The 14,694-nt window shown below is 55.8% G+C and overlaps 1 protein-coding gene and 1 long non-coding RNA gene across 2 annotated transcripts; one reads left to right on the top strand and one right to left on the bottom strand.

Moving 5' to 3' along the window:
* Positions 348-7,779, bottom strand: SLC30A3 (solute carrier family 30 member 3). Its single transcript, NM_001139474.1, is given in 9 exon segments — positions 348-669; positions 1,567-1,701; positions 1,939-2,044; positions 2,284-2,426; positions 2,429-2,481; positions 3,043-3,196; positions 3,293-3,439; positions 3,913-4,094; positions 7,613-7,779. Coding segments are annotated over 9 exon segments (1,164 nt in total). The 5' UTR covers positions 7,708-7,779; the 3' UTR covers positions 348-520.
* LOC110260047 lies at positions 8,037-9,271 on the top strand. Its single transcript, XR_002342811.1, has 2 exons — positions 8,037-8,280; positions 8,453-9,271. It is a non-coding gene; the product is annotated as an uncharacterized LOC110260047 (long non-coding RNA).

The raw sequence follows: 14,694 nt of genomic DNA, 5'->3' as shown, positions 1-14,694 counted from the left end.
AGGCACAGAGACCATAGCATAGGCCACAGCACCAAGAAACACACGCACACAGAGACACAAAACCACAGGGCTAGAACACACGGACAAAGTGCGGGCTTTGGGGCTCCTGCATAGACAGAGCGAGGGCCACGTGGGGAGGGGGCCCCTGCTGACCTCCCCCAGGCATAGGCACACCAACAGCACACAGACAGGCAGATGCTCCCAGCCAGCCTGCCACACAACAAATAATGAACTGCACGGAAAGGACACTGGGGCCTCCCCAGACCACAGGGAGCGGGGACCGCGGGACTTCTACACCCCCCCACTGCTCTGAGTTCCCTGTTCAGCCTGACTCCGGGCCCACGCCCCACACACACTCTGGTCTTGCCCACTGGGGCTGGGGGGTCGGCAGGTGGAAGCGGGGAGGGAGGAAGGGTGCAGGCCCAGCTCTGCCACTTCTCCGTGAGCAGGGAGGCAGGTGCTGAGAGTCCAAGGCTGAGCCAGGGGCCTGGCAGTGGGGGGAGGCAGGTGGGGCCGTGGCTCAGGCTTGGGGGGGCTCCCGGCAGCGCAGGCACTGGGCCATCTCAGGCTGGTACTGCTCGACCTGCAGGGTACAGCTGGAGAATCCAAACCGGGAGTGGAGCCGGGATGTGGCTTCAGCCAGGACAGCTTCGGGGTCAGCTGTGGAGTCTGCGGGGGAGTGATAAGAGGCAGCAGGTTCCCAGGGGAGTCAGGAATCAGGCAGGGGCCCAGATAAGGATGGGTGAAGGGGGACCCAGGGGCTCGCACGCATGAAAGCATTGAACGGGAAGCTTTATTTTCTCTCGGTATTGTAGGAACAGCGTAAACCGGTCAAAGAAAAGCTGGGAGAGACTCATCCCTGATTGACCAGGCCAACACACTCAACTGTTCTTATTTTTCTAGGCTTCTCTGCTCTTTGAGTACCACTATACAGCTGTGCACTTCCGCAGCCATACCACCCCCTTTTCCAGGACAATCCAGATGTTAAATATGCTGGTCCCATTGTCCCTCTAGAGTTACCATCAAAAACCCTACAAAATATAATATTTTTGGCATCCAAATTGCATGTCTCTGATTGCTTCTTGCATCTGGAAGAAACTCAAAAATCCTTTGTCAGCTCATGAGTCACCATATATATTTTAAATAGTTGAATCATAATGTAGCTATAATTTTATATTCAGCTTTTTTTCTCTTCGCCTCATACCATAAACATTTTTCCGAGTTGCCATACAGTCTTCATAGTCATCATTTTTAATAGTTACATGATACCCCACTGCGTGGAGGAGCCCTAATTTACCTAACTCTGCCCCGTCACCAGACCTGTAGGGACTCGTGGTCTCTGAAAGGGCTGCTGGCTCCCTGCGCTAATTCAGAGACGGTGAGGCCTCTCCTGCCTCCAACATGCACGAAAGAGATTGAGAGAGAGAGACAAGAGACAGAGACCGAGAAAGCCAAAGAGACAGAAAAAAATCCCGGGAATTCAGACCATCTTTCTAGGCATGGAGGGTGGGAGGGGAAGGGGACATGTTTCCCGGAAGGGCCCGGCCGGGGCCGCTGTGGACTCACCGATGGCCAGGTGTGCAGAGGCAACGTGGTAGGTGAGCGTGAGGGACCACAGGTGCAACTCATGGGTTGCCCGGACTCCTGGCACTGACAACAGGGTATCTCGCACAGGCTCGAACCCCACACTTCGGGGGGTACCTGCAAGCAGCACCCACCACACCTTGTTTCCAAGGCCGCTCCTGCCCAGAGGTCAGGACCCCACCTCCCTGGGCCTGCGACGCTGCTCTACGGATGCTCGCTGTTCACCCCATCTCTGAATCCTCCTCCCAGCAAGAGGCCTTCTCCCCACTGTCTGCAGAGAAAAGTGGGGCCCGCAGCCCCGGAGAGAGGTCGGAGAGGGCCCTGGAGGGTGGGGAGCAGCGGTGCCTGACTCACCTTCCATGAGGACGCGGAGAACGTCTCGGAGGGTGGGAGCGGTGGATCCGAGGGCGCAGATGGAGAAGAGGAAGGTGCTGATGGGGTCAGCTGCCTTGTATTGAGGCTGTAGAGAGAAAAGCCCCACGCCTAGGAATTGGGGGATTTTCAGAGGAAGCCTTAGGGGTGTCCTAGACAAAACAGGACCTGGGAACACACTACTGCAGGTGGGGGACCAGGGTGGGGGGGACCCAGGAGTCCTGGGGAGCTGGGAACTGGAGGAGGTGGGTGCTAGGGGTCCGGGAAGGAGGAGCTGGGGTGCGGAGTTAGGGGAGGAAGGCTGGGGCAGGCTCGCATGGACGGTACCTTGAAGTAGATGAGGACGGAGGCAGCCAGCACCCCAAGGCTCTGCAGGAGGTCCCCCAGCACATGCACAAAGGCCGCCCGGACGCTGGTGTTCCCCAGGGGCAGGGCCTCCCCAGGCCCCTCCTCCAGCGGTGCATACTCTGCCCCCTAGACCCGTGGCTGTGGGGGGGCCCAGCCTGGTGCAGCACAAAGGCCATTCTGAGGGGGAAGCAGAGCAGCTCAGCCCAGGCAGCCTGCTCCCAGCCTCCTCCGCCCATCTCCACACCTCCTTCTCACCTCCCCCAGAGCCCTTTCTCCACCTATCTGCCCAGCCCCAGGAAAAAGACACTACTGTCCAGGAGAGACACACGGTGCACCCTGGGGGCAAGAAGACTCGGTGCCAGAGCTGTGGATTCAGATCCTGGCCCGGCTACTGAAACAGCTATAGGCCCTGGTCAAGTCACCTCGTGGAATCCGTTTCGTTAACTGTGGACTAGGTGTGACACCACCTACCCCGCGGGGGTGGTTGCGAGCTTTAATTGAGTCAGTGCTGATGACAGCTCCCAGCAGAGCGGACAGTACTCGGCAGGCCTTTAGCAAGGTCTGGGGACTCTGAATCCTAGGTCTCTACTCCTCCAGTCCCTCCTCAGGCCTCCCCAGGGCAGACAGACGAGAACGGTGGGTACAAGCTGTGTGTCTGTCGGGAGAGCCAGCCCTCCGTCCTGGAGGAGGCCCCCTCGCCCTGTATCCCACGGGTGCCTGCTCCATACTGGGACGTACAGCAGATTGGCACAGACTGCGATGCTGGCGGTCAGCAGCATGGCACCCCCCTCGATGTGGTAGTCGCTGTGCAGCAGGCGGATGAAAGCCAGGTACAGAAGGATGCCAGTGACCATCCAGAGGGAGACCACAGAGGCCAGAGCCCCCAGAGTCTCTGCAGGGGGAGACAAGCTATCAGAGGGCGGCCCGGGACCCTGACAGGTACCCTCTGGCAAGGCAGGAGGGTCATCGGGCCACGCAGAGGCCTTACCTGAACGGTGCCAGCCAAAGGTCATGGTGCGGGTGGCTGGACGGGTAGAGAGCCAAAGGGAGAAGAGGCTGCCCATCATGCTGCCCACGTCTGCCAACAGGTGGGCTGCATCGGTCATAATGGCCAGGCTGTGCGCCAAATACCCACCTGCAAGGGGAAATCAATGTGTGGCCGTTTCCATTCAGAAAACAACATCGTGGTTATGGAGGCGTGAAAAAGAGATGGGGGGATATAGACCAAACATGCCCTGCAATTGTTCTCTGCTGATGGGATTACACATAGGTTTTGTTTTGTTTTGTTTTTGTTTTGTTTTTTTGTTTTTGCACTCATCCAGTTTTCTAGTTTTTCTATAATAACATATCGTAATAACAAGAAAGTAGGGCTTCTTAAAGACCGGTTCATACGGAGAAGCCAGACCTCGCCCAGCCCTTGCCCTGAATCCCCTGGGTGCTGCCTGTCACCCTCTCCCCCTGCCTGAGTCCCCGGCACCCAGCGCCCCCGTCCCGGCCACCCTCATCTTCTCGGCATCTCCACCCAGGAATGTCCCTGGGACTCTGGCTGGAAAGTGGCTTCGGCAGGTGTCCGGAGGATGGGGTTGGAGGAGCTGCTTTCCGACTTACCGACGACCTCCCCGGCCATGAAGACGCAGCACACAGCACAGGCGGCGCACAGCTGCCTCTGCGCCTGCAGCCTCTCAGGGGTGAGACCCGGCTGGGGCAGGGGGTCCTTGTGGCAGTGCTGGAAGGACATCTCTGTGGGTTTGGGCTCCTCGGGGACGGGCTCTGAGGCCTCTGTGAAGAGACTGAGGCGGGCAACCCAGTTCAGCCCAGGGCCTGGCTTGTGGGCTCACCTGCTCCTCACTCCCAGGTCCTGGGTCCCCAGACTGGCTTCAGCGATGTCGAATCTCTCTCTCTCCTTTCCCAAGGCCTGGTCAAACCCGGGAACCTTGTGGACGGAGGGCCACAGGACAGATGGGGGCTAAAGAGACAACTCAAGTCCCAGCCTCCCTGCTCACATCGTATACAGAGCCAGAGAATCTCACGGCACACCCGGAAAGCACCTGAGAGATGGTCTGGTCCACCATTTATTAAAGAATTAGAAGCGTGAGGCTCAGAGAGGGAGAGGGGCTTACGAAGGCCACACAGCTGGTTAGAGGCCCACCCAGCGGAGAGGAGACTCCAGCCAAATCAATCCATTTTGACAGGTACCGCCAGGAACACACAATGGCAGGAAACCCTTTCTGGGAGCCTTTGGTGAAGAAGACAAATGTGTACCTAAACACTATGAGAGGCAGAAGGGAGCTGTGGCCTTAGAGCAGTTAAAACAAAGGGTTTCAGGGCTCTGACAGAGGGATAGACCTGAGGAAATTGGGGAAACAACTGAAGGAGGCTCCTGAGAAAGGCCTAGAAGAATGGGAGGGGTTTTGCTAGAGAGGAGGCACCAGGCCAAGGCAATATGAGGGGGGGGTCACGTGAAAGGAGTGGGGCTCGCCTGTGGCCGTGACCTTGGTGCCTCCCTCCCAGACCTACATCCCGATGCCTGCACGCCCGGTCCTCCACTTTCCCTCTCTAGACATGCAGCTGAACGTGGCGCTTTAAGAGGAGTAGAATGTTGGGACCCAAAAAGTCTGAAGTTCCTGGCACCGAGAACTCATGGCCAGATTCCAGAGCTGGGTTGTCATGGGGAAGAGCGAGTGCAGACTGCTGTGGCTGGGGTGGTAGCGGGAGATGCGCTAGATGGGGAGTCTGCCACATGTTAGCTGGACCGCGGCCTGAACATGGGCACCCAGCAGAGCCCCCTTCCCGCAGGTGCCATAAGCCTCCCTTGACAAATGAATGGAGCCAGGGGGCCTCACCTGGAGATGCTAGAGGCTGAGCCAGGCTGACTGAGTTTGAGGTCCATTCTGGCCTACTTCTCACCCCCACTACTACCCAACCTGAACCCCAGGGAGCACAGAACCTTCCACAGCATAAAGGACCTAAATAGAAAAGGAGTCCTAGAAATACTCATGGAGGTGTGACAAGAAGAAAATGAAGGCTCCAGACAGAAATGTGATCACAGCAGTCAAGTGGGGAGGGGTGCCCGGGGCCTTCTGGTTGAGGAAAGCTCTGCCAAGTGGGTGAATTCAGGTGTGAGGGAGGTGGGGGCACATTTGGTGCTCCTCGGGAAAATTCAAGTGCTGGCAGGTAGATTTGCTTCTGGGAATTCCCTTGCAAGCCTTAGAATCTGGGTGTGTATGATTGCAGGTGTGTTCCCAGAGGTGATGGGAGATGAGGGTGGTTTTGAAGCCCATCCTCGTCCTTCTGTGAGATGCACGAGGCAGTGCACACATACTGAAGCCCGGTCTGGTGGGAGAGACAGATGTGTCACAAATGCAAGGGGAAGCTGGAGCTGGGAGGGGTATAAACAAAGGCTTTGGGAGCACAGGGGAAGGAGTGACCAACTCTAATGGAAATGAGAACTTCACAGGGGGCAAAAGGTTTATGATAAGACCTAGGTAGAGAAAGGGGCTCCAGACACATGGAATGACAAGGACAAGACAGGCAGCTTGGAGGTTAAGCGTGAGAAACCAGGGGAAGGGCTAAGGAGGAGAGTGATGGGCTCAAAGGAACATCAAGGAGACACACTGATTTAATCTTTCTTGAGCCATGAGATGGATGACCTTGCTGCTGTTCTGGTCTGGGAGGAAGAGAGGGGAGGAGGTGGAGAAGTCCAGAACAGACCAGGCCAGAGGCTCCTTGCGCAGAATTTTAGAGGAGGGGCAGGTAGGTAGGGAAGAGCTTCTTCCAGAAACTACTGCAGGATTTGGTGACTAATGGTCATATGAGAGCGAAGATAACCTGGGAGTCAGAGATGCAGGTCTGAAGAGCAAAGAGAGGATGACTGGCTTTTGGGGCAGTGGGCAAGATGCCTTCCCTGGCCGGTAAGACACAGTGCAGCCAGGCATGAAGGTAGCCACCCATCAACAGGCTGCTCCCTTTTGTTCTGCATTAATTGGGCACTAAGGAAGCTTCATTGTTGCTGTGTGGGTGTGTGTGGATGGGGGGGCCCACTACCTGCTGTTTAGGGAAAAGGGCAGTTTTCTCTCCCTGGTCCTCTGACCACCCCCCCAACAACAAATACTATTGAGTGGGGTAGAGGGGAGATGCAGAGAGGGGAGCCTGGCCTGAAGCAGAGTCAAAAGGAAGTGAAGAGATGCTAGGACCACGCCTGGAGCCCCCACAAGCTGCCCCCGTCTGCAGCTCTCCGCCCGGGGGGGGGGGGGGGGAGGGTCTGATGGGAAGTCTCCCCTTCCTTCTGTCCATCCACTCTCCTACCCGCCCAGGTTTACCTCCCCCACCCAGGAAAAGAGAAAGAAATCCAGAGGCACCACATCAGAGACAAAAGGAGAGGGGTCGAAGGGAACAGGAAAGATTGGGACAAATGAGGAAAGAGAAAAAGCCGGAGACCCTTTCAAATTCCCGAGATAAACGGACGGTGGGCCAGCAGACAAAATGGCCAGCGGAGATGGCCAGGGAGGGCCTGGTGCGGCCCAGAGTGGGGACAAGGCGGACAGAGGCAGCGGGCGCCGGGCGCGGGCGGCCGGCGGGACGCGGAGGCGGTTCTCCGGCCGCCCCCGGCCCGCTGTCCCGACCGCTCGGAGCTCCTCATTTCACACCTCGCCGCCCCCGGCCCCGTCTGTGCGGAGCCGGGAATACCCCCGCCGCCCAGACCGCACCTGCTCCTTCCTTGCCGCCCCCTCGCTTCCCCGCAGCCGCCCGCCCCCCAGGAGGCTGGAAGACCCGCCGCGGGGCCCGGCCCCATCCTTTGCCCGGGTGCCCACGGCTGGCGGTGCTGGTGAGGGCGCCCCGACCCCGGGCGCGCGGAGGGGAGGGCCAGGGGCCTGCAGATGGGGCTGCGAAGCCCAGGCGGCGAGGGGCTCCCACCGCCAGGGCCCCGGAGCAATGCGTACTTCGGGGCACCTGGCGCGGACTCCGGCCCGACGGAGGGGCATCGCTCGCGGGGAAGTCAGACGCGGCAGGGGCGGCCCAGGGGTCAGGAGGCTTAGGGGGCGGGCCGGGGGACCGTTTCCTAGGATCTGGAGAAAGGGGCGGCCGGGAGGAGGCAGAGCGGGCTGGTGAGCGGCGGAGGTCCGGACTGGTCGGGCAGGTTGGAGGGGTCTCTGTGCGGCCAGAGGGGCCAGAGCCCAGCGCCGCAAAGCCGAGGGGGTCGCGGTGACCTGGGGCGGCCAGCTGGGGCCGCGCCGAGAGAGACAACGAAATGGACGGAAGGCAGAAGCGTGGCGCCCCGCGGCCGAGGGCCGACGCAGGTCTGTCCTACCTCTTCAAACGCAGGCCGCCACCAATGCCGCCACGGTCTCGGGGGCTCACCAGGCGAGTGGTCTCCGAGCCCCCAGCGGTGGGAGAGGGCTCCATTTCCCCGCGGCCCCGGCCGTCTAGGCCCCAGTGAGGGAGGGAGAGGCGGGGCCGATCCCGAGCCAAGTCCGAGCGGCCAGCCGACCCCCGGGATCCCCTCACGGCCGCGGGGCCACCAGAGTGGAAGGAACTGCGGCGACTGTGGCGCTGGGAGTCCGAACTGCAGATCCCGCGGCTGCTGGAGCCCCGCCCCGCGTGGGGCGAGCTCCTCAAGCCCCGCCTCCAGGCCCCTCGGCCTCTCCCCCCCACGCCCAAGCCCCGCCCCGGAGCCCCGCCCCCAGAGCCAAAGACCCATTTTCCCCAGCCAGAGCCAGGTGGAGGCGGTGGGAGCCCTGCGCTTCCCCGCCGGGTTCTAGAGCACCCCTAATCTCCATAGCCCCATTCCTGGGCGGACTAGCCCCGCCCCACCCAAGCCCCGCCCACCGGTTCCCGGCTGAGCGTCTCAATCCTGGGGACCTGCCGACCCATCTTCGCCCAAAGGGACCCCGCCCGGTGCAGGTCCGCTCCAGGGCGTCCCCCGCCCTGTCACCCGTCACCTCAGGGAACCAGCCCCCTACACGGAGGCAGAAACAGGTGTGGAGGAGAGAACCCGAAAGAATGCGGGGAGAGCAGTGTGACACATCCGGGAGAACTACAGGGACTCCGGCCAGAAACCCCTCTGTGGAGGATGTGGGGTCGGCATTCGAGAGTATTCTGCAGCCACATACAGTACAGCTCATTATTTTATTTATTTATTTATTTACAGAAAGATGGAGTGACAAAAAGCTTCTTGCTCTCCTTTGTAATTATCCCTATTTTTCCGGCGAGTAAACTGAGTCTTAGAGGAAGAAGTGTCCAATGTCATGAGACCAGTGAATAAAGGGCTGGTACTGGAACCCCATCCTCTCTCCCTCCTCGGTTCAGGGCGCCGCACTGGAGCCTGGAGACAGCGCGCGCTACCGTGTTGTCACTCAAAGGCCGGGGCAGCCGGAGGGAAGAGCGTGTCCCCTCTCTGGGGTCACAAGCCCCAAGTTCACTGAAGGAGGCTGCGTTCGGCTTGTTATCGGTGATTCCTTCCCTCCAAACCTGGAGCACCTTCCTGAGCATTACCTCATTTTGCCTCATTCTAACTAAGGCCGGGTTAGGAGGGACTTACAGCAAAGTCGGTGACTGAGCCTGGAGTCAGAGCTTCAAATGCTCAATGGTCGCTGCCCCTCACACCTGCTGCCAATATAGAATGAAAATGGGGTGGTGATTGGATTGTGCACTCCAAGCTGTGACACTCTAAAGAGGAAGATCCGTAGGAGGAGGAGAAAGAGTGAACACGGATGGGGAAGCGTGGAGTGGGAGTGGTTACTTAGCTCAGGCGAAACACTTCAGTCGCACCCTTCAGAATACACAGGGCTTCAGAATAGCCTTCAGAATGAATGTAGGGTTCTGGCGATAGGCATCTACCCCTAACATTGTTTTTCCAAACAATGAGACTGCGTGCGCACTTCCAAAAACAAACCAACCAAAAAACCTGGAGTAAGCGCCAGAGTGGTTGGAAGTGATGGGGTTAACCCGGGAGAGCTTCGCGGAGGAGGTGAGGTTTGAACGGATTAGGCAAGCTGGGCGGCGGGCTGGCTGTTCCGGCGGGGGAGAGTGCGGCTGGTGCCAAGGTTTGCGGGCGGCGTGTACTGAGGGATCGTACTGCGCCGGGGAGCCGTGCGGAGCGGAAGAACGAAAGGGTCTGCGCGCGCTTAGGCGCAGCGCCTCCACCCACGCCCTGCACCGGGCACCCGTTAGCCTCTCCTCCGCACTCTCCGCCCAGCTCCCCGCCCAGGGCCCAGCCCAAAGTCCTCGCCCAACAAGAGAGCGAGAGTTGGGGGGGGCTCCCCCCCCACACTCTCCCTAGAGGCATGGGGCCTCAGCTCCTTCTCCGGTTATAGGAGGGCAAACTGAATTTGCGAAAGAGGAAGCCACCAGCCAAGGTCACCTTGTTGGTCCCCGTCAGAGCTGGGGTGCAACTCGGGTCCCCGTTCGCCTGTGCCAGGGACCTGGCCCGTCCGGCCTGGCGCCGTCGGTTTTCGAAGCTCCCTCCGCACCAGGTCTGGGGCTTTGCCAATTCTGAGAGCCTTGGAGCTGTGACGCGAGAGCCACTGCTCCCTCCAGGGCGCGGCTGCGGGAGCCCTGCCCAAAGCGGCCTCGTAGAACGAGCTGGAAATAGGCACTCCGGGACCCTAGGCGAGAAAGGGGCTTCTAGGCATGCTTCAGCCGACGACGACAATAGAGGATGTGATAATGACAACAATGGCTTCCTCCGGGATTTCCCTTCCTGGGCAGCCCCTGGGGACGGACAGTCCCTGGGTGCCAGGGAGGGGGCGCAGACGCTGGCACATACCCGCCCCACCGCTGTCCCCGGGTGAGGATCGAGAAGGCAGGAAGGGAAAGTGGCTTCGGAGCAAATGGGCTGCCCTTTGCCTCAGCTCCTTGGCCTTGGAATGAGCTGCCTCTGGAAGCAGAGAGCAATAGCAGGGAGTTTGGTTTGTTTTTTGCTTGGAAATTTATATAAGACAAGCCTGGTAGTGAAACAGGTCAAACCTGTTTTTCAAAGAACCATCAAGTGACCCTATGAAAATCTTTGCAAAGGGTCCTCTTGAATGCCAGGTATGAGGAAGGCGTTCTGCACCTGGACAGGAGCTAGGATACCGAGCAGGAGTTAGAAGGTCAGCTTAGGCTAAGAACTATGCATTCAACATTTGCTGAACATTTATTTCCTGCCATCCACTTTGCTATCCTAGTTGGGGATTCCTGGTGATCAAGATAAGCGTGTTCTCTCCCTTCCTGGCTTTGACTTGATTGCAAGAGATATTTTTCTTTCTTTTTTTTTTTCCTTTTTCTAGGGCTGCACCTGCAGCATATGGAGGTTCCCAAGCTAGGGGTCTAATTGGAGCTGTAGCTGCTGGCCTATGCCAGAGCCACAGCAACGTGGGATCTGAGCCGTGTCGGCGACCTATACCACAGCTCACGGCAATGCCGGATCCTTAACCCAGTGAGCAAGGCCAAGGATCAAACCCCCAACCTCATGGTTCCTAGTCGGATTCATTAACTACTGAGCAACGACAGGAACTCCAAGAGATTTCTATCCTGCGGTTTTTAGTTACTGATTTACCCACATGCTCTTACTCCTTCTTCAGATACCTGTTTTCCCCTAAGGTGAGTCCTTAGGCCACTCTTAGTCCCAAAGGTGTTGTGGAGGCAGAAAGCCCTGGCTGTTCGAGGGAGGACAAGTCAGTGCAGATTCCAGAGCAAGAGCAGAGGATGATAGGTCAGAAGGGGGAACCCAGGCTGCACCAGCTCATCTTGGGGGAGAAGGAGAGCCAAGCCCAGTGCTGAGGTCAGGATTTAGTCTGGGCCAGAGAGCTCAGGCAGGAAGTGGAATCCAAGCCGTGGGCAAGGGTTAACACTTGAAAGGTCTAAGCCAGGCTGAAGGGTAGGTGCAGAGGTGTTACCCCCAGAAAGCCTTTCCTGACTCCCCCCACTCCCGCCCTGCCCAGCCCTTGGGGAAGTTATGTGCCCCTCCCTGGTGCTCTCAAGGCTCACTGTGCTTAGGTGGCAGTAGTACTCAACCACCCTGTAACAAAATCACTGGCTTGTCAGTCTCTTCGCGAGAGTATGAGCTCCCTGAAGACAGGTGTTATATCCTTCTCACCATGCGTCCTCCGGACACTGTAAGGCCTGGTACACAGTCCTCCAAAAAGCCATTCCAGAAAGGAGGAGCTGATTGGCAGAGTAGAAGCAGGATGGAAGAAGCAGGCTTTAAGTTGGAGATAGATAGGATGAAGGAGGGCTGCAGCTTGAATGTCACCTCCTCAGGGAAGCCTTCCCTGAACACCCCCCGCCCCCAAACCAGGCCAGTGTAAGTTACGCATCCTCACCGCACACTTCTTCTTCCTTAGCACTTATCCGACTGTAATTAAATTGTTACTTGGAGAGTGTTTCTCCACTTGGCTTCCAGGATACCATAATCTGGTTCTGTTCCTGTTTCCTTGACTGCTTCCTTTCAGTCTCCTTAGCAGCTCCTCCTCATTTTCCCAACCTTTTAATGCTGAAATAGTCCAGGACTTGGCCACTGTCTGCTCTTACCTCTCTACCCTCACTCCCATGGAGATACCATCCAGTCTCAAGGCTTTAAATACTACGTAGAAACAGCAGAAAGCAATGACTGTCAAAGCTGGGTGATGGGTACATGGCGGATCATTGTACTATTCTGGTTTTGCATGTGTTTGAAACTTTCTGTTTAAAAAAAAATTTGGAGTTCCCGTCATGGCTCAGAGGTTAACGAATCTGACTGGAACCATGAGGTGCAGGTTCGATCCCTGGCCTTGCTCAGTGGGTTAACGATCCGGCGTTGCCGTGAGCTGTGGTGTAGTCGCAGACGCGCTCGATCCGCGTTGCTGTGGCTCTGGCTAGGCAGCGGCTATAGTGCATTCGACCCTAGCCTGGAACCTCATGTGCCGCAGGAGCAGCCAAGAAATGCAAAAACAAAATAAATAAATAAATAAATAAATAATTTGGAGTTCCCATTGTGGCTCAGAGGTTAATGAACCTCACTGGCATCCATGAGGGTGCAGGTTTGATCCCTGGCCTTGCTCAGTGGGTTAAGGATCTGGTGTTGCGTGAGCTGTGGTGTAGGTCGCAGACGCGCCTCAGATCCCACGTTGCTGTGGCCCTGGTGTAGGCTGGTGGCTACAGCTACAGCTGGACCCCTAGCCTGGGAACCTCCTTATGCAGTGGGTGCAGCCGTAAAAAGAGAGAAAGACAAATAAATAAATATAAAATAAAACTTTTAAAACATGGCTTCTTATACGATGATGATTCTCAGATCTCTCACTTGAACCCCAAACTCATATTCCCAAATGTCAGCTTGACCTCTCTTCTTTAATGTCTAATAGGCATCTCAGGCTTCATCTAAAATTGAGCTCCTGATCGTCACCCCATCCCAAACTTCCAGCAGCTGTCCTCCCATGTCAGAACACAGAACTCCATCCTTGCATTTGCTCAGACCAGAAACCTTAGAGCCATCCTTGACTTCTCTATCTTTACCCCACATCCAATCTGTCAGCAAATCCTGCTCCCATCCTTGCTGAAACCACCATCATCTGCCTTGTTGATCGTGGCGTCAGCCTCCCAGGTCATCTAACTTTTTCTTCTTTTGTTGCCCCTACAGTCTCTCCTCAATCCGGGCTAGGCAGCTAGGCCAGATGTCATCACCCTCCATCTCACTCAGTATCAGCCAAAGGCCTTCCACTGGCCTGCAGAACCCTATGAAATCCAGCACCCTCTGATCTCATTTCATACTACTCTCCTCGGCCACTCTGCCTTTGTGCAGGTAGCCCTAAAACACACCAGGTATATTCCCACCCCAGGGCCTTTGCATTTACTCATCTCTTTATCTATAATACACTCTGCCAAATGGCGTCAGGACTCACCTAAGGACCTGCTTCCGGTCTTGACTCAAATAGCAGTCAGAGTTCCCACTATGGCACAGTGGGTTAAGAATCCAACTGCAGCAGCTTGGGTTGCTGCAGAGGTTCAGGTCAGATCCCTGGCCTGGGGTAGAAGATTAAAGGATCTGGCGTTGCCACAGCTGTAGCATAGGTCACAGCTGGGCATGGATTCAATCTCTGGCCCGGGAACTTACATATGTCATGGGTGCGACCATAATATTTTTAAATTTTTTTAAATTTTGTCATTTTTATTTCTGAACTCAATAGAAATTTGTTTTTATTTTTATTTATTTTTTATAATAATGACTTTTATTTTTCCCATTATAGCTGATTTACAGTGTTCTGTCAATTTTCTACTCTACAGCAAGGGGACCAGTCACACATACCCATATACATTTTTTTCTCACATTATCATGCTCCATCATACGTGACTAGATATAGTTCCCAGTGCTACACAGCAGGATCTATTCCAAAGGCAATAGTTTGCATCTATTAACCCCACATTCCCAGTCCATCCCACTCCCTCTCTTTTTTTTTGGTAATCACTTTCACAGGCCCTCTCCGCTTATCCTTTTAAAAATTGCAGTCTTGGCTCAGAGGAAACAAATCTGACTGGTATCCATGAGGACGAAGTTCAATCCCTGGCCATATGCCTCAGGTGCAGCCCAGAAAAAAAGAAAGACAGAAAAAGAAAAATCGCTGTCTTCCCTAACAAACTTTCCATCTCCACCCTCTGCTTTATGTTTTTCCACAATAATTACTACCACTTAACACACTGAATATTTTACTTTTCTTGTTTACTGTCTTATCTCCTCTCACCAGAATTTAAGCTACATGACGGCAGAAATTTTTGTCTGCTTTGTCTGCTGCTATAGTCCCTAGAACATGTTAGCACCTAATAAATATCTGTTGAAGATATTAATGACTCTGTCTTCCACGCTAAGCTATAATCTATGAGAGCCGATTCTCATTGTATCCAAGGCACTAGGCATAGAGCAATGCTGAAGAGATAGGTGTTGAGTAGGTGAATCAATTCATTAAAAGGATAGTTTGTGAGGGGAGGTGGTGTGAGGGCAGTGGTATAGAGGTGAGAAAGGAGAGGAATATTTAGGAGAGAAAAAAAGACTGATTATCATGGAAGGGTTACTTTAGGGCAGTAGTGGACAATGCATTTGGAAGGGTCACGGGGTTTAATCGTGGGGTTCACTACCAGATGCAAAGGGCTGTTTTGCAACCTGCAGGCTATGAGCAAAGAAGTGGTAACAGTGGAAGCACTGCTTTACCAACACTGATCTGGTAGCAGTATCTGGCATGAGACTGGCAGTAGGGACAACAGATAGGCGGCTAGGACAACAGGCAGCGTGACATGGAAATCCTTTCTCCGAGAGGCTTCAAGGCTGTGGGAGCTAAAAAGCAGGGGAAAATGAAAGAGCAATTTTTTTCCTGCCATGCCACGGCATCTGGAAGCTCCTAGGCCCAGGATCAAGCACATGCCACAGCAGCCACAAAACCAGAT

The sequence above is a fragment of the Sus scrofa genome, chromosome 3 (genome assembly GCF_000003025.6).
Source record: "Sus scrofa isolate TJ Tabasco breed Duroc chromosome 3, Sscrofa11.1, whole genome shotgun sequence".
NCBI lineage: Eukaryota > Metazoa > Chordata > Mammalia > Artiodactyla > Suidae > Sus > Sus scrofa.
This window is presented reverse-complemented; position numbering and strand designations above follow the sequence as displayed.